This window comes from Oncorhynchus gorbuscha, linkage group LG06, assembly GCF_021184085.1.
Source record: "Oncorhynchus gorbuscha isolate QuinsamMale2020 ecotype Even-year linkage group LG06, OgorEven_v1.0, whole genome shotgun sequence".
Taxonomy (NCBI): Eukaryota; Metazoa; Chordata; class Actinopteri; order Salmoniformes; family Salmonidae; genus Oncorhynchus; species Oncorhynchus gorbuscha.
The window spans coordinates 17598376-17625359 of NC_060178.1; the positions used below are offsets into that span (position 1 = coordinate 17598376).

Below are 26984 nucleotides of genomic sequence, written 5' to 3' on the forward strand. Positions count from 1 at the left end.
TAATTAGGGTATAATACAGAACTGACGGTTAGGTCATTAGGGTGTAAAACAGAACTGACAGTTAGGTCATTTGGGTATAATACAGAACTGATAGTTAGGTCATTCGGGTATAAAACAGAACTGATGGTTAGGTCATTAGGGTATAATACAGAACTGACGGTTAGGTCATTAGGGTATAAAACAGAACTGACGGTTAGGTCATTAGGGTATAAAACAGAACTGATGGTTAGGTCATTAGGGTATCATACAGAACTGACGGTTAGGTCATTAGGGTGTAAAACAGAACTGATGGTTAGGTCATTAGGGTGTAAAACAGAACTGATGGTTAGGTCATTAGGGTATAAAACAGAACTGATGGTTAGGTCATTAGGGTATAAAACAGAACTGAAAGTTAGGTCATTAGGGTATAATACAGAACTGACAGTTAGGTCATTAGGGTATAAAACAGAACTGATGGTTAGGTCATTAGGGTATAATACAGAACTGACGGTTAGGTCATTAGGGTATAAAACAGAACTGACGGTTAGGTCATTAGGTGTAAAACAGAACTGATGGTTAGGTCATTAGGGTATAATACAGAACTGACAGTTAGGTCATTAGGGTATAAAACAGAACTGACAGTTAGGTCATTAGGGTGTAAAACAGAACTGATGGTTAGGTCATTAGGGTATAAAACAGAACTGATGGTTAGGTCATTAGGGTATAATACAGAACTGACAGTCAGGTCATTAGGGTATAATACAGAACTGACGGTTAGGTCATTAGGGTATAATACAGAACTGACAGTCAGGTCATTAGGGTATAATACAGAACTGACAGTTAGGTCATTAGGGTATAATACAGAACTGACAGTTAGGTCATTAGGGTATAAAACAGAACTGATGGTTAGGTCATTAGGGTATAATACAGAACTGACGGTTAGGTCATTAGGGTGTAAAACAGACCTGATGGTTAGGTCATTAGGGTATAATACAGAACTGACGGTTAGGTCATTAGGGTATAAAACAGAACTGACGGTTAGGTCATTAGGGTATAAAACAGAACTGAGGGTTAGGTCATTAGGGTATCATACAGAACTGACGGTTAGGTCATTAGGGTGTAAAACAGAACTGACAGTTAGGTCATTAGGGTATAAAACAGAACTGATGGTTAGGTCATTAGGGTATAATACAGAACTGACAGTTAGGTCATTAGGGTATAAAACAGAACTGACAGTTAGGTCATTAGGGTGTAAAACAGAACTGATGGTTAGGTCATTAGGGTATAAAACAGAACTGATGGTTAGGTCATTAGGGTATAATACAGAACTGACAGTTAGGTTATTAGGGTATAAAACAGAACTGACGGTTAGGTCATTTGGGTATAAAACAGAACTGACGGTTAGGTCATTAGGGTATAAAATAGAACTGGACGGTTAGGTCATTTGGGTATAATACAGAACTGACAGTTAGGTCATAAGAGCGTCTGCTAAATGACTTAAATGTAAATGTAAATGTAATTAGGATATAATACAGAACTGACGGTTAGGTCATTAGGGTGTAAAACAGAACTGATGGTTAGGTCATTAGGGTATAATACAGAACTGACGGTTAGGTCATTAGGGTATAAAACAGAACTGACGGTTAGGTCATTAGGGTGTAAAACAGAACTGATGGTTAGGTCATTAGGGTATAATACAGAACTGACAGTTAGGTCATTAGGGTATAAAACAGAACTGACAGTTAGGTCATTAGGGTGTAAAACAGAACTGATGGTTAGGTCATTAGGGTATAAAACAGAACTGATGGTTAGGTCATTAGGGTATAATACAGAACTGACAGTCAGGTCATTAGGGTATAATACAGAACTGACGGTTAGGTCATTAGGGTATAATACAGAACTGACGGTTTGGTCATTAGGGTGTAAAACAGAACTGATGGTTAGGTCATTAGGGTATAATACAGAACTGACGGTTAGGTCATTAGGGTATAAAACAGAACTGACGGTTAGGTCATTAGGGTATAATACAGAACTGACAGTTAGGTCATTAGGGTATAATACAGAACTGACAGTTAGGTCATTAGGGTATAAAACAGAACTGACAGTTAGGTCATTAGGGTGTAAAACAGAACTGATGGTTAGGTCATTAGGGTATAAAACAGAACTGATGGTTAGGTCATTAGGGTATAATACACAACTGACAGTTAGGTCATTAGGGTATAAAACAGAACTGATGGTTAGGTCATTAGGGTATAATACAGAACTGATGGTTAGGTCATTAGGGTGTAAAACAGAACTGATGGTTAGGTCATTAGGGTATAATACAGAACCGACGGTTAGGTCATTAGGGTATAAAACAGAACTGACGGTTAGGTCATTAGGGTATAAAACAGAACTGATGGTTAGGTCATTAGGGTATCATACAGAACTGATGGTTAGGTCACTAGGGTATAAAACAGAACTGACGGTTAGGTCATTAGGGTGTAAAACAGAACTGATGGTTAGGTCATTAGGGTATAAAACAGAACTGACGGTTAGGTCATTAGGGTATAATACAGAACTGACAGTCAGGTCATTAGGGTATAATACAGAACTGACAGTTAGGTCATTAGGGTATAATACAGAACTGACAGTTAGGTCATTAGGGTATAAAACAGAACTGACGGTTAGGTCATTAGGGTATAATACAGAACTGACGGTTAGGTCATTAGGGTGTAAAACAGACCTGATGGTTAGGTCATTAGGGTATAATACAGAACTGACGGTTAGGTCATTAGGGTATAAAACAGAACTGACGGTTAGGTCATTAGGGTATAAAACAGAACTGATAGTTAGGTCATTAGGGTGTAAAACAGAACTGATGGTTAGGTCATTAGGGTATAAAACAGAACTGATGGTTAGGTCATTAGGGTATAATACAGAACTGACAGTTAGGTCATTATGGTATAATACAGAACTGACGGTTAGGTCATTTGGGTATAATACAGAACTGACAGTTAGGTCATAAGAGCGTCTGCTAAATGACTTAAATGTAAATGTAAATGTAATTAGGATATAATACAGAACTGACGGTTAGGTCATTAGGGTGTAAAACAGAACTGACAGTTAGGTCATTATGGTATAATACAGAACTGACGGTTAGGTCATTATGGTATAAAACAGAACTGACGGTTAGGTCATTATAGGGTATGAAACAGAACTGATGGTTAGGTCATTATAGGGTATGAAACAGAACTGATGGTTAGGTCATTATAGGGTGTAAAACAGAACTGACAGTTAGGTCATTATAGGGTATAAAACAGAACTGATGGTTAGGTCATTAGGGTGTAAAACAGAACTGACAGTTAGGTCATTAGGGTATAATACAGAACTGACAGTTAGGTCATTAGGGTATAATACAGAACTGACGGTTAGGTCATTAGGGTATAATACAGAACTGACGGTTTGGTCATTAGGGTGTAAAACAGAACTGATGGTTAGGTCATTAGGGTATAATACAGAACTGACGGTTAGGTCATTAGGGTATAAAACAGAACTGACGGTTAGGTCATTAGGGTATAATACAGAACTGACGGTTAGGTCATTAGGGTATAATACAGAACTGACAGTCAGGTCATTAGGGTATAATACAGAACTGACAGTTAGGTCATTAGGGTATAATACAGAACTGACAGTTAGGTCATTAGGGTATAAAACAGAACTGATGGTTAGGTCATTAGGGTATAATACAGAACTGACGGTTAGGTCATTAGGGTGTAAAACAGACCTGATGGTTAGGTCATTAGGGTATAATACAGAACTGACGGTTAGGTCATTAGGGTATAAAACAGAACTGACGGTTAGGTCATTAGGGTATAAAACAGAACTGATAGTTAGGTCATTAGGGTGTAAAACAGAACTGATGGTTAGGTCATTAGGGTATAAAACAGAACTGATGGTTAGGTCATTAGGGTATAATACAGAACTGACAGTTAGGTCATTATGGTATAATACAGAACTGACGGTTAGGTCATTTGGGTATAATACAGAACTGACAGTTAGGTCATAAGAGCGTCTGCTAAATGACTTAAATGTAAATGTAAATGTAATTAGGATATAATACAGAACTGACGGTTAGGTCATTAGGGTGTAAAACAGAACTGACAGTTAGGTCATTATGGTATAATACAGAACTGACGGTTAGGTCATTAGGGTATAAAACAGAACTGACGGTTAGGTCATTAGGGTATAAAACAGAACTGATAGTTAGGTCATTAGGGTGTAAAACAGAACTGATGGTTAGGTCATTAGGGTATAAAACAGAACTGATGGTTAGGTCATTAGGGTATAATACAGAACTGACAGTTAGGTCATTATGGTATAAAACAGAACTGACGGTTAGGTCATTATAGGGTATGAAACAGAACTGATGGTTAGGTCATTATAGGGTATGAAACAGAACTGATGGTTAGGTCATTATAGGGTGTAAAACAGAACTGACAGTTAGGTCATTATAGGGTATAAAACAGAACTGACGGTTAGGTCATTATACGGTATAAAACAGAACTGATGGTTAGGTCATTAGGGTGTAAAACAGAACTGACAGTTAGGTCATTAGGGTATAATACAGAACTGACAGTTAGGTCATAAGAGCGTCTGTTAAATGACTTAAATGTAAATGTAAATGTAATTAGGGTATAATACAGAACTGACGGTTAGGTCATTAGGGTGTAAAACAGAACTGACAGTTAGGTCATTTGGGTATAATACAGAACTGATAGTTAGGTCATTCGGGTATAAAACAGAACTGATGGTTAGGTCATTAGGGTATAAAACAGAACTGATGGTTAGGTCATTAGGGTATAAAACAGAACTGATGTTTAGGTCATTAGGGTATAAAACAGAACTGATGGTTAGGTCATTAGGGTATAAAACAGAACTGACGGTTAGGTCATTTGGGTATAAAACAGAACTGACGGTTAGGTCATTAGGGTATAAAACAGAACTGACGGTTAGGTCATTTGGGTATAATACAGAACTGATGGTTAGGTCATTAGGGTATAAAACAGAACTGATGGTTAGGTCATTAGGGTATAAAACAGAACTGATGTTTAGGTCATTAGGGTATAAAACAGAACTGACGGTTAGGTAATTTGGGTATAAAACAGAACTGACGGTTAGGTCATTAGGGTATAAAACAGAACTGACGGTTAGGTCATTTGGGTATAATACAGAACTGACAGTTAGGTCATAAGAGCGTCTGCTAAATGACTTAAATGTAAATGTAAATGTAATTAGGGTATAATACAGAACTGACGGTTAGGTCATTAGGGTATAAAACAGAACTGACGGTTAGGTCATTTGGGTATAATACAGAACTGACAGTTAGGTCATAAGAGCGTCTGCTAAATGACTTAAATGTAAATGTAAATGTAATTAGGATATAATACAGAACTGACGGTTAGGTCATTAGGGTGTAAAACAGAACTGACAGTTAGGTCATTATGGTATAATACAGAACTGACGGTTAGGTCATTAGGGTATAAAACAGAACTGACGGTTAGGTCATTAGGGTATAAAACAGAACTGATAGTTAGGTCATTAGGGTGTAAAACAGAACTGATGGTTAGGTCATTAGGGTATAAAACAGAACTGATGGTTAGGTCATTAGGGTATAATACAGAACTGACAGTTAGGTCATTATGGTATAAAACAGAACTGACGGTTAGGTCATTATAGGGTATGAAACAGAACTGATGGTTAGGTCATTATAGGGTATGAAACAGAACTGATGGTTAGGTCATTATAGGGTGTAAAACAGAACTGACAGTTAGGTCATTATAGGGTATAAAACAGAACTGACGGTTAGGTCATTATAGGGTATAAAACAGAACTGATGGTTAGGTCATTAGGGTGTAAAACAGAACTGACAGTTAGGTCATTAGGGTATAATACAGAACTGACAGTTAGGTCATTAGGGTATAATACAGAACTGACGGTTAGGTCATTAGGGTATAATACAGAACTGACGGTTTGGTCATTAGGGTGTAAAACAGAACTGATGGTTAGGTCATTAGGGTATAATACAGAACTGACGGTTAGGTCATTAGGGTATAAAACAGAACTGACGGTTAGGTCATTAGGGTATAATACAGAACTGACAGTTAGGTCATTAGGGTATAATACAGAACTGACAGTTAGGTCATTAGGGTATAAAACAGAACTGACAGTTAGGTCATTAGGGTGTAAAACAGAACTGATGGTTAGGTCATTAGGGTATAATACAGAACTGATGGTTAGGTCATTAGGGTGTAAAACAGAACTGATGGTTAGGTCATTAGGGTATAATACAGAACCGACGGTTAGGTCATTAGGGTATAAAACAGAACTGACGGTTAGGTCATTAGGGTATAAAACAGAACTGATGGTTAGGTCATTAGGTATCATACAGAACTGACGGTTAGGTCATTAGGGTGTAAAACAGAACTGATGGTTAGGTCATTAGGGTGTAAAACAGAACTGATGGTTAGGTCATTAGGGTATAAAACAGAACTGATGGTTAGGTCATTAGGGTATAAAACAGAACTGATGGTTAGGTCACTAGGGTATAAAACAGAACTGACGGTTAGGTCATTAGGGTGTAAAACAGAACTGATGGTTAGGTCATTAGGGTATAAAACAGAACTGATGGTTAGGTCATTAGGGTATAATACAGAACTGACAGTCAGGTCATTAGGGTATAATACAGAACTGACAGTTAGGTCATTAGGGTATAATACAGAACTGACAGTTAGGTCATTAGGGTATAAAACAGAACTGATGGTTAGGTCATTAGGGTATAATACAGAACTGACGGTTAGGTCATTAGGGTGTAAAACAGACCTGATGGTTAGGTCATTAGGGTATAATACAGAACTGACGGTTAGGTCATTAGGGTATAAAACAGAACTGACGGTTAGGTCATTAGGGTATAAAACAGAACTGATAGTTAGGTCATTAGGGTGTAAAACAGAACTGATGGTTAGGTCATTAGGGTATAAAATAGAACTGATGGTTAGGTCATTAGGGTATAATACAGAACTGACAGTTAGGTCATTATGGTATAATACAGAACTGACGGTTAGGTCATTTGGGTATAATACAGAACTGACAGTTAGGTCATAAGAGCGTCTGCTAAATGACTTAAATGTAAATGTAAATGTAATTAGGATATAATACAGAACTGACGGTTAGGTCATTAGGGTGTAAAACAGAACTGACAGTTAGGTCATTATGGTATAATACAGAACTGACGGTTAGGTCATTAGGGTATAAAACAGAACTGACGGTTAGGTCATTAGGGTATAAAACAGAACTGATAGTTAGGTCATTAGGGTGTAAAACAGAACTGATGGTTAGGTCATTAGGGTATAAAACAGAACTGATGGTTAGGTCATTAGGGTATAATACAGAACTGACAGTTAGGTCATTATGGTATAAAACAGAACTGACGGTTAGGTCATTATAGGGTATGAAACAGAACTGATGGTTAGGTCATTATAGGGTATGAAACAGAACTGATGGTTAGGTCATTATAGGGTGTAAAACAGAACTGACAGTTAGGTCATTATAGGGTATAAAACAGAACTGACGGTTAGGTCATTATAGGGTATAAAACAGAACTGATGGTTAGGTCATTAGGGTGTAAAACAGAACTGACAGTTAGGTCATTAGGGTATAATACAGAACTGACAGTTAGGTCATAAGAGCGTCTGTTAAATGACTTAAATGTAAATGTAAATGTAATTAGGGTATAATACAGAACTGACGGTTAGGTCATTAGGGTGTAAAACAGAACTGACAGTTAGGTCATTTGGGTATAATACAGAACTGATAGTTAGGTCATTCGGGTATAAAACAGAACTGATGGTTAGGTCATTAGGGTATAAAACAGAACTGATGGTTAGGTCATTAGGGTATAAAACAGAACTGATGTTTAGGTCATTAGGGTATAAAACAGAACTGATGGTTAGGTCATTAGGGTATAAAACAGAACTGACGGTTAGGTCATTTGGGTATAAAACAGAACTGACGGTTAGGTCATTAGGGTATAAAACAGAACTGACGGTTAGGTCATTTGGGTATAATACAGAACTGATGGTTAGGTCATTAGGGTATAAAACAGAACTGATGGTTAGGTCATTAGGGTATAAAACAGAACTGATGTTTAGGTCATTAGGGTATAAAACAGAACTGACGGTTAGGTCATTTGGGTATAAAACAGAACTGACGGTTAGGTCATTTGGGTATAATACAGAACTGACAGTTAGGTCATAAGAGCGTCTGCTAAATGACTTAAATGTAAATGTAAATGTAATTAGGGTATAATACAGAACTGACGGTTAGGTCATTAGGGTATAAAACAGAACTGACGGTTAGGTCATTTGGGTATAATACAGAACTGACAGTTAGGTCATAAGAGCGTCTGCTAAATGACTTAAATGTAAATGTAAATGTAATTAGGGTATAATACAGAACTGACGGTTAGGTCATTAGGGTATAAAACAGAACTGACGGTTAGGTCATTTGGGTATAATACAGAACTGACAGTTAGGTCATAAGAGCGTCTGCTAAATGACTTAAATGTAAATGTAAATGTAATTAGGGTATAATACAGAACTGACGGTTAGGTCATTAGGGTGTAAAACAGAACTGACAGTTAGGTCATTATGGTATAAAACAGAACTGACGGTTAGGTCATTAGGGTATAATACAGAACTGATAGTTAGGTCATTAGGGTATAATACAGAACTGACAGTCAGGTCATTAGGGTATAATACAGAACTGACAGTTAGGTCATTAGGGTATAATACAGAACTGACAGTTAGGTCATTAGGGTATAAAACAGAACTGATGGTTAGGTCATTAGGGTATAATACAGAACTGACGGTTAGGTCATTAGGGTGTAAAACAGACCTGATGGTTAGGTCATTAGGGTATAATACAGAACTGACGGTTAGGTCATTAGGGTATAAAACAGAACTGACGGTTAGGTCATTAGGGTATAAAACAGAACTGAGGGTTAGGTCATTAGGGTATCATACAGAACTGACGGTTAGGTCATTAGGGTGTAAAACAGAACTGACAGTTAGGTCATTAGGGTATAAAACAGAACTGATGGTTAGGTCATTAGGGTATAATACAGAACTGACAGTTAGGTCATTAGGGTATAAAACAGAACTGATGGTTAGGTCATTAGGGTATAAAACAGAACTGATGGTTAGGTCATTAGGGTATAAAATAGAACTGACGGTTAGGTCATTTGGGTATAATACAGAACTGACAGTTAGGTCATAAGAGCGTCTGCTAAATGACTTAAATGTAAATGTAAATGTAATTAGGATATAATACAGAACTGACGGTTAGGTCATTAGGGTGTAAAACAGAACTGACAGTTAGGTCATTATGGTATAATACAGAACTGACGGTTAGGTCATTAGGGTATAAAACAGAACTGACGGTTAGGTCATTAGGGTATAAAACAGAACTGATAGTTAGGTCATTAGGGTGTAAAACAGAACTGATGGTTAGGTCATTAGGGTATAAAACAGAACTGATGTTTAGGTCATTAGGGTATAATACAGAACTGACAGTTAGGTCATTATGGTATAAAACAGAACTGACGGTTAGGTCATTATAGGGTATGAAACAGAACTGATGGTTAGGTCATTATAGGGTATGAAACAGAACTGATGGTTAGGTCATTATAGGGTGTAAAACAGAACTGACAGTTAGGTCATTATAGGGTATAAAACAGAACTGACGGTTAGGTCATTATAGGGTATAAAACAGAACTGATGGTTAGGTCATTAGGGTGTAAAACAGAACTGACAGTTAGGTCATATAGGGTATAATACAGAACTGACAGTTAGGTCATAAGAGCGTCTGTTAAATGACTTAAATGTAAATGTAAATGTAATTAGGGTATAATACAGAACTGACGGTTAGGTCATTAGGGTGTAAAACAGAACTGACAGTTAGGTCATTTGGGTATAATACAGAACTGATAGTTAGGTCATTCGGGTATAAAACAGAACTGATGGTTAGGTCATTAGGGTATAAAACAGAACTGATGGTTAGGTCATTAGGGTATAAAACAGAACTGATGTTTAGGTCATTAGGGTATAAAACAGAACTGATGGTTAGGTCATTAGGGTATAAAACAGAACTGACAGTTAGGTCATAAGAGCGTCTGTTAAATGACTTAAATGTAAATGTAAATGTAATTAGGTATAATACAGAACTGACGGTTAGGTCATTAGGGTGTAAAACAGAACTGACAGTTAGGTCATTTGGGTATAATACAGAACTGATAGTTAGGTCATTCGGGTATAAAACAGAACTGATGGTTAGGTCATTAGGGTATAAAACAGAACTGATGGTTAGGTCATTAGGGTATAAAACAGAACTGATGTTTAGGTCATTAGGGTATAAAACAGAACTGATGGTTAGGTCATTAGGGTATAAAACAGAACTGACGGTTAGGTCATTTGGGTATAAAACAGAACTGACGGTTAGGTCATTAGGGTATAAAACAGAACTGACGGTTAGGTCATTTGGGTATAATACAGAACTGATGGTTAGGTCATTAGGGTATAAAACAGAACTGATGGTTAGGTCATTAGGGTATAAAACAGAACTGATGTTTAGGTCATTAGGGTATAAAACAGAACTGACGGTTAGGTCATTTGGGTATAAAACAGAACTGACGGTTAGGTCATTAGGGTATAAAACAGAACTGACGGTTAGGTCATTTGGGTATAATACAGAACTGACAGTTAGGTCATAAGAGCGTCTGCTAAATGACTTAAATGTAAATGTAAATGTAATTAGGGTATAATACAGAACTGACGGTTAGGTCATTAGGGTATAAAACAGAACTGACGGTTAGGTCATTTGGGTATAATACAGAACTGACAGTTAGGTCATAAGAGCGTCTGCTAAATGACTTAAATGTAAATGTAAATGTAATTAGGGTATAATACAGAACTGACGGTTAGGTCATTAGGGTGTAAAACAGAACTGACAGTTAGGTCATTATGGTATAAAACAGAACTGACGGTTAGGTCATTAGGGTATAATACAGAACTGATAGTTAGGTCATTAGGGTATAATACAGAACTGACGGTTAGGTCATTATGGTATAAAACAGAACTGACGGTTAGGTCATTTGGGTATAATACAGAACTGATAGTTAGGTCATTCGGGTATAAAACAGAACTGATGGTTAGGTCATTAGGGTATAAAACAGAACTGACGGTTAGGTCATTATAGGGTATGAAACAGAACTGATGGTTAGGTCATTATAGGGTGTAAAACAGAACTGACAGTTAGGTCATTATAGGGTATAAAACAGAACTGACGGTTAGGTCATTATAGGGTATAAAACAGAACTGATGGTTAGGTCATTAGGGTGTAAAACAGAACTGACAGTTAGGTCATATAGGGTATAATACAGAACTGACAGTTAGGTCATAAGAGCGTCTGTTAAATGACTTAAATGTAAATGTAAATGTAATTAGGGTATAATACAGAACTGACGGTTAGGTCATTAGGGTGTAAAACAGAACTGACAGTTAGGTCATTTGGGTATAATACAGAACTGATAGTTAGGTCATTCGGGTATAAAACAGAACTGATGGTTAGGTCATTAGGGTATAAAACAGAACTGATGGTTAGGTCATTAGGGTATAAAACAGAACTGATGTTTAGGTCATTAGGGTATAAAACAGAACTGATGGTTAGGTCATTAGGGTATAAAACAGAACTGACAGTTAGGTCATAAGAGCGTCTGTTAAATGACTTAAATGTAAATGTAAATGTAATTAGGGTATAATACAGAACTGACGGTTAGGTCATTAGGGTGTAAAACAGAACTGACAGTTAGGTCATTTGGGTATAATACAGAACTGATAGTTAGGTCATTCGGGTATAAAACAGAACTGATGGTTAGGTCATTAGGGTATAAAACAGAACTGATGGTTAGGTCATTAGGGTATAAAACAGAACTGATGTTTAGGTCATTAGGGTATAAAACAGAACTGATGGTTAGGTCATTAGGGTATAAAACAGAACTGACGGTTAGGTCATTTGGGTATAAAACAGAACTGACGGTTAGGTCATTAGGGTATAAAACAGAACTGACGGTTAGGTCATTTGGGTATAATACAGAACTGATGGTTAGGTCATTAGGGTATAAAACAGAACTGATGGTTAGGTCATTAGGGTATAAAACAGAACTGATGTTTAGGTCATTAGGGTATAAAACAGAACTGACGGTTAGGTCATTTGGGTATAAAACAGAACTGACGGTTAGGTCATTAGGGTATAAAACAGAACTGACGGTTAGGTCATTTGGGTATAATACAGAACTGACAGTTAGGTCATAAGAGCGTCTGCTAAATGACTTAAATGTAAATGTAAATGTAATTAGGGTATAATACAGAACTGACGGTTAGGTCATTAGGGTATAAAACAGAACTGACGGTTAGGTCATTTGGGTATAATACAGAACTGACAGTTAGGTCATAAGAGCGTCAAATGACTTAAATGTAAATGTAAATGTAATTAATAATACAGAACTGACGGTTAGGTCATTAGGGTGTAAAACAGAACTGACAGTTAGGTCATTATGGTATAAAACAGAACTGACGGTTAGGTCATTAGGGTATAATACAGAACTGATAGTTAGGTCATTAGGTATAATACAGAACTGACGGTTAGGTCATTATGGTATAAAACAGAACTGACGGTTAGGTCATTTGGGTATAATACAGAACTGATAGTTAGGTCATTCGGGTATAAAACAGAACTGATGGTTAGGTCATTAGGGTATAAAACAGAACTGACGGTTAGGTCATTTGGGTATAAAACAGAACTGACGGTTAGGTCATTAGGGTATAAAACAGAACTGACGGTTAGGTCATTTGGGTATAATACAGAACTGATAGTTAGGTCATTAGGGTATAAAACAGAACTGATGGTTAGGTCATTAGGGTATAAAACAGAACTGATGTTTAGGTCATTAGGGTATAAAACAGAACTGATGGTTAGGTCATTAGGGTATAATACAGAACTGATAGTTAGGTCATTAGGGTATAATACAGAACTGACGGTTAGGTCATTATGGTATAAAACAGAACTGACGGTTAGGTCATTTGGGTATAATACAGAACTGATAGTTAGGTCATTAGGGTATAAAACAGAACTGATGGTTAGGTCATTAGGGTATAAAACAGAACTGACGGTTAGGTCATTTGGGTATAAAACAGAACTGACGGTTAGGTCATTAGGGTATAAAACAGAACTGACGGTTAGGTCATTTGGGTATAATACAGAACTGATGGTTAGGTCATTAGGGTATAAAACAGAACTGATGGTTAGGTCATTAGGGTATAAAACAGAACTGATGTTTAGGTCATTAGGGTATAAAACAGAACTGATGGTTAGGTCATTAGGGTATAAAACAGAACTGACGGTTAGGTCATTTGGGTATAAAACAGAACTGACGGTTAGGTCATTAGGGTATAAAACAGAACTGACGGTTAGGTCATTTGGGTATAATACAGAACTGACAGTTAGGTCATAAGAGCGTCTGCTAAATGACTTAAATGTAAATGTAAATGTAATTAGGGTATAATACAGAACTGACGGTTAGGTCATTAGGGTGTAAAACAGAACTGACAGTTAGGTCATTAGGGTATAATACAGAACTGATAGTTAGGTCATTAGGGTATAATACAGAACTGACGGTTAGGTCATTAGGGTATAATACAGAACTGACGGTTAGGTCATTAGGGTATAATACAGAACTGACGGTTAGGTCATTAGGGTGTAAAACAGAACTGACAGTTAGGTCATTATGGTATAAAACAGAACTGACGGTTAGGTCATTTGGGTATAATTCAGAACTGATAGTTAGGTCATTCGGGTATAAAACAGAACTGATGGTTAGGTCATTAGGGTATAAAACAGAACTGATGGTTAGGTCATTAGGGTATAAAACAGAACTGATGTTTAGGTCATTAGGGTATAAAACAGAACTGACGGTTAGGTCATTAGGGTATAAAACAGAACTGACGGTTAGGTCATTTGGGTATAAAACAGAACTGACGGTTAGGTCATTAGGGTATAAAACAGAACTGACGGTTAGGTCATTTGGGTATAATACAGAACTGACGGTTAGGTCATTAGGGTATAAAACAGAACATATCACTTCTCTGTTTAATCTTATCAGAGACACTTCTGATTATTGTTTCAATAATCTCTAATCTCAATAATAGTCTTATCTAATTAGGTGAGGTAGGAGGTGGGGTGTAGAATACAGTAGAGTAGAGCAGAGTATAGTATAGCACAGTACAGAAGAGTAGAGCAGAGTACAGTACAGTATAGAACAGTACAGTAGAGTAGAGCAGAGTACAGTAAAGTAGAGCAGAGTACAGTACAGTATAGAACAGTACAGAAGAGTAGAGCAGAGTACAGTAGACATGGGAGGTAGAGGTGTAAGAGTGTGTTCTGAGGTGAGCCCTGACCTGTAGCAGTTGTTGTTGTACTTGTTGTAGCTCCCCAGGGCAGTCAGACACCCCAGACAGATGGCATACGAGAAGAAGATCTGAGTCCCTGCATCCATCCATACCTAGAAAGAACAGGAAGAATCCAAACTAACCAGCCTTTTCATTTGCTGGGAGAAACCATGGCATTGTTCCTGGCTGATACATTTACTTCTATGAAACACATTATAGAAAGACAGCTATAAACCCATACTGGTGAGACATTTTATGACCAAATAATTACCTACATGCTCCTCACTCTGTGGTAAACACGGTCACCCCATTTCTCGTCACTTATTATGTCATCACCACCCACCATACAACCCCCAGTAATCTCTGTCTATAGACCCCATACCCCCTTTTCAGTCCTAAGCCCACCCTCTCCACCCTGACAATGTCACTGGCACGCTGGTTCTCCATCTCAATGGCTCCTCAATGCCAAGTGTGGTAATTTTCCATCACAGACTCTGAACGACCAGCACAACACAGTTCCAATTTAAATGAGGGTGTTCTTTGTTCCATTCGGCAAAGTGGTGCTGAAGCAATGAGGGCACGTTTCAGTTGGCTGCCTGGCAGCCAGGAAGACTTCTGGTTGCACCCTATTGCCTATGTAGTGTACTACTTTTGACCAGGGCCTACGGGCCATAGCCACTAAGGCAGATGTTTCATGGTACAGGCTTCTTGGAGTAGCTTGTCTGTGGATTGAAGAGGGCGCTCATTTTGTTTTCTGGTGTCCTCTCCTCTCCTCTCCTCTCCTCTCCTCTCCTCTCCTCTCCTCTCCTCTCCTCTCCTCTCCTCTCCTCTCCTCTCCTCTCCTCTCCTCTCCTCTCCTCTCCTCTCCTCTCATCTCATCTCATCTCTGCTCTCTCTCTACACTCTCTCTGCTAACAGAGCCCCAGGACCAGCTTTCTTAGGAACCTTTTCTCTAGGCTCATCACTCTGTAGGTGATGGCTTTGTTATGGAAGTTTGGGGAATTGCTTCCTTTTAAGTGGTTGTCTTTTCTGGATTTTGATCATTAGCGGGTATCGTCCTAGTTCTGCTCTGCATGCATTATTTGTTTTTTTACATTGTACACAGAGGACATTTTTGCATACAGAATTCTTGCTTTGTGAGTGGACCCCAGACCTCACTGTCCATAAAGGGCAATAGATCTATAACTGCTTCAATTATTTTTAGACAGATCTTAATTGGGATGTCAAATTTTATGTTTATTTTTAATGGCATAGAAGGCCCTTCTTGTCAAGTCTCTCAGATCGTTCACAGCTTTGTGGAAGTTACCTGTGGTGCTGATGTTTAGGCTGAGGTAGTATAGTACTTAATGAATATGATGTCAGTTCGGTTGTCATCTGAGACATTCTCATCAATGATAGGATGACAAACTCTACAGCGGAAAGTATGCAGATTGTAGTTATCGGATTCACATGGAATTGTTGTTCAATTATTGGTGAAGAGATGAAATGTAATTTTAGCTTCCAAATGAGAGATTTGGGTTTTCATAAGGTTAGGGCTCTACTCAATCAGTGGCCCGCCCCTGTGAAGAGACATGGGTTATAAAATACACCCTTCTCGCTCCACTATATAAAGCCTTGACGAAAATGTAACCTCCTGTTCCGAGGATGTGAGGACGATGGTCCGTACGTTAAAAGGACTAACATGTCAACTACAGAACTAAGCTTGGTTGCGAATGGTATGAACTTTGAACTCTTATTCACTACAGACGTGATACCTCCTAGCCGTTGAGTTAGCAACCGCAGCTGCAAACGTGTGCTAGGAAAGAACAGACAGAGTATCCCGTCTACCACACAACGACATTACTACAACATATTCAATTGACCACCAGAGACATTCTTCAAAGGACTCGGTTGGGCAACACGGCCTTTCATCTACCACCAACCTACAGAAGCGCAGCTCAGAGTAAATATTTATTGCATTTTCTTTTTCAAAATGGGTGGTAATTTAGAATGCATAAGATACTGTATTTACGATAGCACCGCTTCTCCCTTTGTTCCTCAGTCTTCCCGCTCTTTCACTCAAACCCAGCCCCTTTTCTCTGTGTAACCAGCTGTCATATCTGTTCCCTCTGCTAGGGACGTTTTCCTTCATGATATAATTTGTAATCAAGGTATGATTCATTCTTTGCATATATAATTCTGTGTGATTAGTTAGGTATTTAGTAAATAAATAATTAAATCAAATTTTGTATTGCTGATTCAACTTGTTAGCCAGGGTTCGTGAAGATAACCAAAAGTTTACAACTTTCAGATGAGACTGAAATAAGGTGACGATTATATATTGACTGCTATTGATGTAAAATATTACTTGGTCTTTATAAATCCTCTTGATGTTTGGGGGCAGTATTTTCATGTTTGGAAAAAAAACGTTCCCGTTTTAAACGGGATATTTTGTCAGGAAAATATGCTAAAATATGCATATAATTGACAGCTTTCGATAGAAAACACTCTGAAGTTTCCAAAACTGTTTAAATGATGTCTGTGAGTAGAACAGAACTCATATGGCAGGCAAAAACCTGAGAAAAAATCCAAACAGGAAGTGGGAAATCTGAGGTTTGTAGTTTTTGAACTCAGCCCATATCGAATTCACAGTGGGATATGGGTAATGTTGCACTTCCGAAGGCTTCCACTAGATGTCAACCGTCTTTAGAACGTTGTTTCAGGCTTCTCATGTGAAGGGGGGTCGGATGGGAGCTATTTGACTAAGGGGTCTGCCAGCGGCCTCGTTCTCAGTCACGCGCATTTTCACATGAGAGGTATCTCTCGTTCCATTGCTTTTCTACAGACAATGGAATTCTCCGGTTGGAACATTATTGAACCTTTATGATAAAAAAACATCCTAAAGATTGACCCTATACTTAGTTTGACAAGATTCTTCGACCTGTAATATAACTTTTCGAACTTTGTCCGACTGGATTTGAACGCGCTTTTGGATTTGTTTACCAAACCGCCCTAACAAAAGAAGCTATTTGGACATAAATGGACATAAAGTATGGACACTATCGATAAAAACAAGCATTTATTGTGGAACAGCGATTCCTGGGAGTGCATTCTGATGAAGATCATCAAAGGTAAGTGAATATTTATAATGCTATTTATGACTAATGTTGACTGCGCAACATGGCAGATATTCATTTTGCCTGGTTTGGGCTCTGAGCACCGTTCTCAGATTATGCTTTTTCCGTAAAGTTTTTTTGAAATCTGACACAGCGGCTGCATTAAGGAGAAGTGTATCTAAAGTTCCATGCATAACACTTTAATTTTCATCAACATTTATAATGAGTATTTCTGTGAATTCATGTGGCTCTCTGCAATATCACTGCATGTTTTGGAACTACTGAACACAACAAGCCAATGTAAAATAAGATTTTGGGATATAAATATGAACTTTACCGAACAAAACATACATGTATTGTGTAACATGAAGTCCTATGAGTGTCATCTGATGAAGATCATCAAAGGTTAGTGATTAATTTTATCTCTATTTGTGCTTTTTGTGACACCTCTCTTTGGCTGGAAAAAATGGCTGGGTTTTTCTGTGAGTTGGTGGTGACCTAACATAATCGTTTGTGGAGCTTTCGCTGTAAAGTATTTTTGAAATTAGACACTATGGCTGGATTAACGAGAATTTTATCTTTAAAATGGTGCCTAATACTTGTATGTTTGAGGAATTTGATTTATGAGATTTCTGTTGATTTGTATTTGGCACCCTGCAATTTCATTGGCTGTTGGCGAGGGGTTCTGCTAGCGGAACGGGGTTCCCCAGTCCTGGACAGGTTAACCAACAGTGCAGTTCAAGAAGAGGAAAATATTTACCAAGTAGACAAAAATAAAAAGTTATAATAAAAAGTAACACAATAAGAATAATAATAACAAGGCTATATACAGGGGGCACCGGTACCGAGTCAGTGTGCAGGGGTACAGGCTAGTTGAGGTAATCTGTTCATGTAGGTGTGGGCGAAGTGACAATGCATAGGTAACAAACAAACAGCAAGTAGCAGCAGTGTACAAGGGGGGGGTGTAAATTGTCCAGTGGCAATTTTTATGAATTGTTCAGCAGTCTAATGGCTTGGGGGTAAAAGCTGTTGAGGAGCCTTTTGGTCCTAGACTTTGCACTCCGGTACTGCTTGCCGTGCGGTAGCAGAGAAAACAGTCTATAACTTCAGTGACTGGAGTCTGACAATTTTATGGGCCTTCCTCTGACACCACCTATTATATAGGTCCTGGATGGCAGGAATCTTGGCCCCAGTGATGTACTGAGCCGTTTGTACTACCCTCTGTAGTACCTTATGGTCAGATGCCGAGCTGTTGCCATACCAGGTGGTGATGCAACCGGCCAGGATGCTCTCGATGGTGCAGCTGTAGAACATTTTGAAGATCTGGGGGCCATGACAATTGTTTTCAGTCTCCTGAGGAGGAAAAGGATTTGTCGTGCCCTCTTCACGACTGTCTTGGTATGTTTGGACCATGATAGTTCGTTGGTGATGTGGACACCAAGGAACTTCAAACTCTCGACCCGCTCCACTACAGCCCCGTCGATGTTAATGGGGGCCTGTTCGGCACGCCTTGTCCTGTAGTCCACAATCAGCTCCTTTGTCTTGCTCACATTGAGAGAGAGGATGTTGTCCTGGCACCACACTGCCAGTTCTCTGACCTCCTCCCTATAGGTCGTCTCATCTTTGTCGGTGATCAGGCCTACCACTGTTGTGTTGTCAGCAAACTTAGTGATGGTGTTGGAGTCATGTTTGGCCACACAGTCATGGGTGAACAGGCAATACAGGTGGGGATTAAGTACACACCCCTGAGGTGCCCCAGTGTTAAGGATCAGCGTGGCAGACGTGTTGTTGCCTACCCTTACCACCTGGGGGGGGTTCAGAATCCGGTTGCAGAGGGAGGTGTTTAGTCCCAGAGTCCTTAGCTTAGTGATGAGCTTCATGGGCACGATGGTGTTGAATGCTGATCTGTAGTCGATGAACAGTATTCTCACATAGGTGTTCCTTTTGTCCAGGTGAGAAATGGCGGTGTGGAGTGCGATTGAGATTGTGTCATCTGTGGATCTGTTGGGGCGGTATGCAGTTTGGAGTGAATCTAGGGTGTCTGGGAGGATGCTGTGAGCCATGACCAGCCTTTCAAAGCACTTCATGGCCACTGACGTGAGTGCTGCGGGTTGCTAATCATTTAGACAGGTTACCTTCGCTTCCTTGGGACAGGGACCATGGTGGTCTGCTTGAAACATGGAGGTATTACAGACTCGGTCAGGGAGAGGTTGAAAATGTCAGTGAAGAGACTTGACAGTTGGTCCGCGCATGTTTTGAATACATGTCCTGATAATCTGTCTGGCACAGCAGCTTTGTGAATGTTGACCTGTTTAAAGGTTTTGTTCACATCGGCTACCGAGAGCGTTATCACACAGTCATCCAGAACAGCTGCTGCTCTCATGCATACTTCAGTGTTGCTTGCCTCGAAACGATCATAAAAGGCATTTAGCTTGTCTGGTAGGCTTGCGTCACTGGGCAGTTCACGTCTAGGTTTCCCTTTGTAGTCCGTAATAGTTTCAAGCCCTGCCACATCCGACGAGCATCAGAGCCGGTGTAGTGGGATTCAAACGTAATCCTGCATTGACGCTTTGCTTGTTTTATGGTTTGTCTGAGGGCATAGTGGGATTTCTTATAAGCGTCCGGATTAGTCTCCCGCTCCTTAAAGCGGCAGCTCTAGCCTTTAGCTCGATAGGGATGTTGCCTGTAATCCATGGCTTCTGGTTGGAATATGTACCTACGTACAGTCACTGTGGGGACCACGTCATCGATGCACTTATTAATGAAGCCGATGACTGAGGTGATGTATTTCTCAATGCCATTGGATGAATCCCGGAACATATTCCAGTCTGTGCTAGCAAAACAGTCCTTTAGTTTAGCATCCGCGCCATCTGACCATTTACATATTGAGCGAGACACTGGTACTTCCTGCTTTAGTTTTTGGCAGGAATAAGGAGGATAGAATTGTTGTCAGATTTGCCAAATGGAGAGCGGGGAGAGCTTTGTATTTATCTCTGTGTGTGGAGTAAAGGTGGTCTAGGATTGTTTTTCCCCTGGTTGCACATGTGACATGCTGGTAAAAATTTGGTAAAACTGATTTAAGTTTGCCTGCATTAAAGTCCCCGGACACTAGGAGCGCCGCTTCTGGGTGAGCATTTTCTTCTTTGCTTATGGCCTTATAGAGTTGGTTGAGAGCGGTCTTAGGGCCAGCTTCACTTTGTGGTGGTAAATAGATGGCTATGAATAATACAGATGAGAACTCTCTTGGTAGATAGTGTGGTCGACAGTTTATCATAAGGTACGCTACCTCAGGCGAGCAATACCTCTATTAGACATCGTGCACCAGCTGTTATTGACAAAAAGACACACAACCCCACCCCTCGTCTTACCAGAGGTAGCGTCTCTGTTCTACCGGTAAATGGAAAATCCCGCCAGCTCTATATTGGCCATTTCTTTGTTCAGCCCAGGACAGTCAATCACCACCTTCCGGAGACACAAACCCCATAAGATGTTACAGTTTTTAATTGTTAAGTGACCCCACTGTTCATAAGGTAGGATAATCGTAAATGAAATGGGTAGATATGGAAAATCCCGCCAGCTCTATATTGGCCATTTCTTTGTTCAGCCACGTCTCGGCCAAACATAAGATGTTACAGTTTTTAATGTCCTGTTGGTAGGATAATCGTTGAGGAGATATCTGCGTCCCCTTTTTCGGCGTGTGGAATCCGTGGATCTGGGCCTGTTCCAGTGAAAGCAGGATATCCTTCTCGTCAGACTTGTTAAAGGAAAAAGTTTCTTCCAGTCCGCGGTGAGTAATCGCTTTTTTGAAGTCTAGAAGTTATTTTCGGTCATAAGATACGGTAGCAACAACATTATGTACACAATAAGTTACAAAATAAGAAAAAAACAAGAAAAGAAATCTGTAAAACATCAGCCGTGTTCATCCATGACCTGGAAACAGTAAGTTAAAAGGGAATATCAAACTCCTAAAAGAGAAACATAATAATTTGAAAATCACAGGACTTGAAACTAGCATGGAAGCAGGCAACCCAACTTCCTTTATGATTAATATTTTCTATGAACTGTTCGGACAGGAGCTGCTGGGTCTCATGCTGCTGCATTGCACGTGCACATTGCACGGGTCAACTCCACAACGACTCGTTGTATGATTGTTGGATCCACAGCTTTGAAGTCAAACAGCGAATTGTTCGTCTTGCAGCGGAATCCGGGCATCTGACTTATTGATGGAAGAGGATCAGCATCTACCCAGACCTGAGTGCTGAACTGCTAAAACAGCAGAAGACCTACAATGAGGTGAGATCCCAGCTACGCCAGCTAAACCTGAGATGCGGCTTCATCCACCAAGCAACACATGTTTTCCACTGCCAAGGAAGCTCAAGACTTCTTGGAGAAGCACATCAAACCCAACACACAAGGGGACAAGCCAACAGATGGAACCCCATGACTGGCTCTTTACTCTGGTATGATATCCATGCACAATCATGCTGCTTAGCCTATGGTTACAATCATGCTGCTTAGCCTATGGTTACAATCATGCTGCTTAGCCTATGGTTACAATTGTATGCTGCCCTCAGCATAATACAATGACGAGGAGACCTCTCATATTTGGGTATAAGGAACAATAATACTATTATTGCTGAGCATTGAACTTGTTGTCATTATATTGCCTATGGTCCAGGACATTTACACAGTGATGACACCATGCAAATTAATGAACAATGGACAATATATGGATCCTACAGTTATCCTATTTTTGACTGTTTATGCATTAGAATTGCATATCTCACATAGTTTCTTCTTGTTATAATTTTTTTTTTTTTTCTTCATTACCCACCCTTACTCTTCAAGTCTGCTAACTTAATTGCAAAAGGTCTGAATTGGTTACTTATTTAGTTTTATTATTATTATTTTTATGAATATCTTAATACCAAAAATATGCTGCTTAAGGAATTTCATATGTAAGGCTGCCACTAGCCGTTATACTACAACCATGTAATTATAGTGCAGGGCGAGGGGAACCGGGGAGGCTAGGGAGTAGGGGGGAAGGGAAATGGTTTATAGAGAGCGTCTTCTGGGTGGGGAGAGACCAATGGGTGGATTTCCCTATGGGTCCTGCTTTTTATTTTACATCCATGGGCTTATCAACACTAAAGATAACAATTACGTTTTAGAAAAACAATGGCAACACTAACTATTCTCTCGTGAAATTTGAAAGGCCTTTTTGAAAGGCCTAAATATTCCTGTCAAACGTTCCAGCTGTCATAATATTCTAGCAAGAAACCATGTAGAAATGCTCCAATAAACACACAAAATGACGCACATGGAATAGAGAACCATTTCTGCAAACTGGTTGCTTTTTCATCAGCCCCAAACAAAACTAGGTGTTTTCAATGATACATAAGAAACTCAAAATCACAGTCCTTGGTAAAGGCATGTTTAGATGACTGAGGTGCCCAAAGTAAACTTCCTGTTACTCAGGCCCAGAAGCTAGGATATGCATATGCATGGTAGTATTGGATAGAAAACACACTAAAGTTTTTACAACTGTTAAAATAATGTCTGTAAGTATAACAGAACGGATTTGGCAGGCAAAACCCAGAGGACAATCCATCCAGGAATTTTTTGTTGTTGTTGAGGTCATTGGATTTTCCAATGCTTTTCTATGGGAAAGCCTCATTATTCGGACCCAGATTGCAGTTCCTATGGCTTCCATTAGATGTCAACAGTCTTTCGAAATTGTTCGATGTTTTGTTTTTTGAAAAATGAAGAATTATTCGTATTCTTTCTAAGTGTCACTCAGGTGGACTCTAGTGTTTTGCAATTTACCGGATGTTGTCAAATTGATCCCGGTAACGGGATACTAGCCGTAAGGGATCCCTAAGAGGTTTTAAATGTATCCATAATGGAAAGAAAATGGCCTTTATTCATGTGTATGTTCCAAATTCATATGATCCTAAGTTGTATGATTCTCTGAACAGCATGTTGTTGGAATTAACTGAAATCCTGCTGGTTATTAGAACAGACATGAATGCCATTCTGGACATGCGGGACAAATCTAATAAGACCAACTTCAATCTACAGGAAACCAAGGTTCTCCAACATGTACTCTCTATTTACAACCTCATTGATGCTTGGTGAGCTCATAGCCCTAAAGCAAAAGAGTACACTTTCTATTCAAACCGGCACAAAACATTCTCCAGAATTGATTTCGTACTCTTATCTACTCCTCTATTTAATTGAATCAAGAAAATGGAAATTCAACATATAAGCCTGTCTGATCATCATGCTTATTACGGCCAGATACATACATCAGAATATCCTAAAAGAGCCACAAGATGGTGCTTTAATGTCACTTACTACAAAATCATATTTTCTGTGAAGAATTTGAAATGGAATTGAATGAATTCATAATGATTAACAAAAATTCAGTCGACGATCCTCAGATTTTATGTGACGCCATTAAAGGTTTTATTAAAAACAAAGCAACTGCATTTGCATCTGGGCTGAACAAATCACAATTAAAGAAGATATCAGAATAGGAAAAGTTGTTAACAACGTTAGAACGTTCTCAACAAACACTTTTTTGAGACCATGTAGTGACTACTCACTTGAAAGTCAAGACAGAACTAAATCTATTGATAAGACAGAGAATATCATTTGCAATCCATCGAGTTAGACTCAACCATCACTTCCATAGTAATCTGTCATGTTTTGTCTTATATTGTCTTGTCATTTTGCTTTTCCTTCTGTTCGTTTTCCCCCTGCTGGTCTTTTTAGGTTCGTTCCCCTTTTTCTCTCTCCCTCCCTCTCTCTGTTCTCTCTATCGTTCCGTTCCTGCTCCCAGCTGTTCCTATTCCCCTAATCAATCATTTAGTCTTCCCACACCTGTTCCCTATCTTTTCCCCTGATTAGAGTCCCTATTTCTCCCCTTGTTTTCCGTTTCAGTCCTGTCGGATCCTTGTATATTGTTCACCGTGCTGTGTCTTTGTATCGCCCTGTCGTGTCGTGTTTCCCTCAGATGCTGCGTGGTGAGCAGGTGTCTGAGTCTGCTACGGTCAAGTGCCTTCCCGAGGCAACCTGCAGTTTATTATCGAGTCTCCAGTCAGTTCTCGTGATTACGAGTGGAATTGTTTGTTATGCTTTATTTACCGCTCCGATTTGTCTAGGAGTATTGCTATTTCCTTAAACTGGATTAAAGACTCTGTTTTCGCCAAGTCGCTTTTGGGTCCTCATTCACCTGCATAACAAATCGACCCAGTCATGGGTACTGGCTAACATACTGGCTAACAAGCTATTGAATCTGAATCAGGTGAATTACTATCAGAACCCAAATGAATCAACCAAAGATTCTTCAGTTTCTATAAAGAATTGTACATCTCTGATTGTAAATCCACACCAAGCCAGATCGAGTCCTTTTTTAAAAGAAATAAGAACTCCTCCTCTCTCAACTGTGGAAGCCGGCTTCCTGGGAGCCCAAACCTTTCTCCATGAACTCATGAGGGCATTGGCTAACATGAGTAGGCAAATTACCTGATTGGGACAGTATGTAGTGTTAATTTGTTGTTATTTTATTGTTGCTCTTTAATCATTTTTTTTTTCAAAAAAAAAATTCTTTGTTTTATTTCTTAGTTCAGTTTATTTTAGTAAATGCTTTCTTAACACTTATTTTTCTTAAAAATGCATTGTTGTTTAAGGGCTTGTAAGTAAGCATTTCACTGTAAAGTCGAGACCTGTTGTATTCGGTGCATGTGACACATAAAATATACTTTGATTTGATTCTTGAAATCAATTTCAAATGTGACTCGTTTCAGGAAACTAGGCGTATGTCGCGCGTTACTACTTCACAGGAGATTCATTTGAAGGTCAACTTTCTTTTAAAATCAAAATGTGTTTTTTGGCAGAAATGCCTTCTTGAACATTTGAACCTTCATGTGCCTTAATAACAAACTTGTATGTCATCTGTAAATACAAATAAAATTGTTAAATTACATGCCTAGTTCATTTAGCCACAGAAAACCTTCCCACTAGCCTTGATTGGCTGAGATAATGAGTGGGCTGGACATACCGAGAGATCGAGTTTTGAAATCAGTATGGTAGCGAAAAACACCTGTCTCCAGATTACATATTTAAACTAAGGGAGAAGCGTCCAACCATGTATACAGTTAAGATAGCTACATTTTCAGATATTACATGTTTCTAATTTTGTCAGAAAGTTGTTTTCATTTCAAGTGTACTGTTAGCTAGCTAGCTAACGTTGGCTAGCTGGCTCGCCGGCTATCGTTACTTGTATTCTCTGTGTAGTAATATTTTTCGCATCTCAGAGCCATTTGTATTGCTAGTTATAGCTTAATGTTAGTTAGCTAACATTGAACCTGGTTGGTTAGCTACCTGCAGATTCATGCAGGGTAATAACGGTGTGAGTTGGGATTATGGTTCACTGTTTAGCCAGCTAGCTACATGTTTTAACAGAAGACTCCACTATGCAAGTAACCATTTCAAGAGGATGTTCATGATGTCAATGCAACAACTTTTGATAGACATAGCTGGTAAATTTGCTCTGGCTATCTACTCCGATTTCAGAGCACTCTCGTATGAGTGTGCCAGAGCGCAGAATAACTCATGAATGTATGAAAACTCAATGCCCATTGAATATGGCTGGTTGGATAAGATAAAAACAGCCTAACCAGCTCTGCTAGGGTGAGTAAAATGGTCAGAGTGAGCTGTTCTCTCATTTGTGTCTGGAAGTAGCTAACAAGCTAGCTAACGTTAACCAGTTAGCTTGACTGCTGTTGTTAGGACATAACGCTCGGAACAACCCTACTCCTTGGCCAGGGCATTCAGTGTGTGCTCTGAACGCTCCAAGAGTGAAACGCTCTCAATTTATGTACAGACAATCTGACAGCGCTCTGAGTTTACAGGCGGGGATAAAGCTTAAGAGGGTGTAAACGATGCTGAATGGGTGTAGACAAAGAAGAGCTCTCCAGTTAATTAGTCAAAGGGACTAATTAATATGATGAAAATACTACACAGTGCCTTCGGAAAATATTCAGAACCCTTGACTTGTTCCGCATTTTGTTACATTACAGCTGTATTCTAACATATAGTAAAACGATTTTAAAAATCATCATCAATCTACACACAATACCCCATAATGACAAAGCGAAAAAAATGTTTTTGCAAATGTATTTAAATAAATAAAACAAAAATACCTCATTTAAATAAGTATGCAGACTCTTTGCCATGAGAGTCGAAATCGAGCTCAAGTGCATCCTGTTTCCATTGATCATTCTCGAGATGTTTCTATGTAGGAGTGGCTTCGGGACAAGTCTCTGAATGTCCTTGAGTGGGCCAGCCAGAGCCCGGAATTGAA

The 26984-nt window shown here is 39.1% G+C and overlaps 1 protein-coding gene across 1 annotated transcript in view; it reads right to left on the minus strand.

Moving 5' to 3' along the window:
• The window catches only part of LOC124037638 (sodium- and chloride-dependent GABA transporter 2-like), a 66598-nt gene that overhangs the window by 11700 nt on the left and 27914 nt on the right, over positions 1-26984 (minus strand). Inside the window, 1 exon segment of the mRNA XM_046352558.1 lies at positions 14529-14632. Within this exon segment, the coding sequence (XP_046208514.1) occupies positions 14529-14632 (104 nt within the window).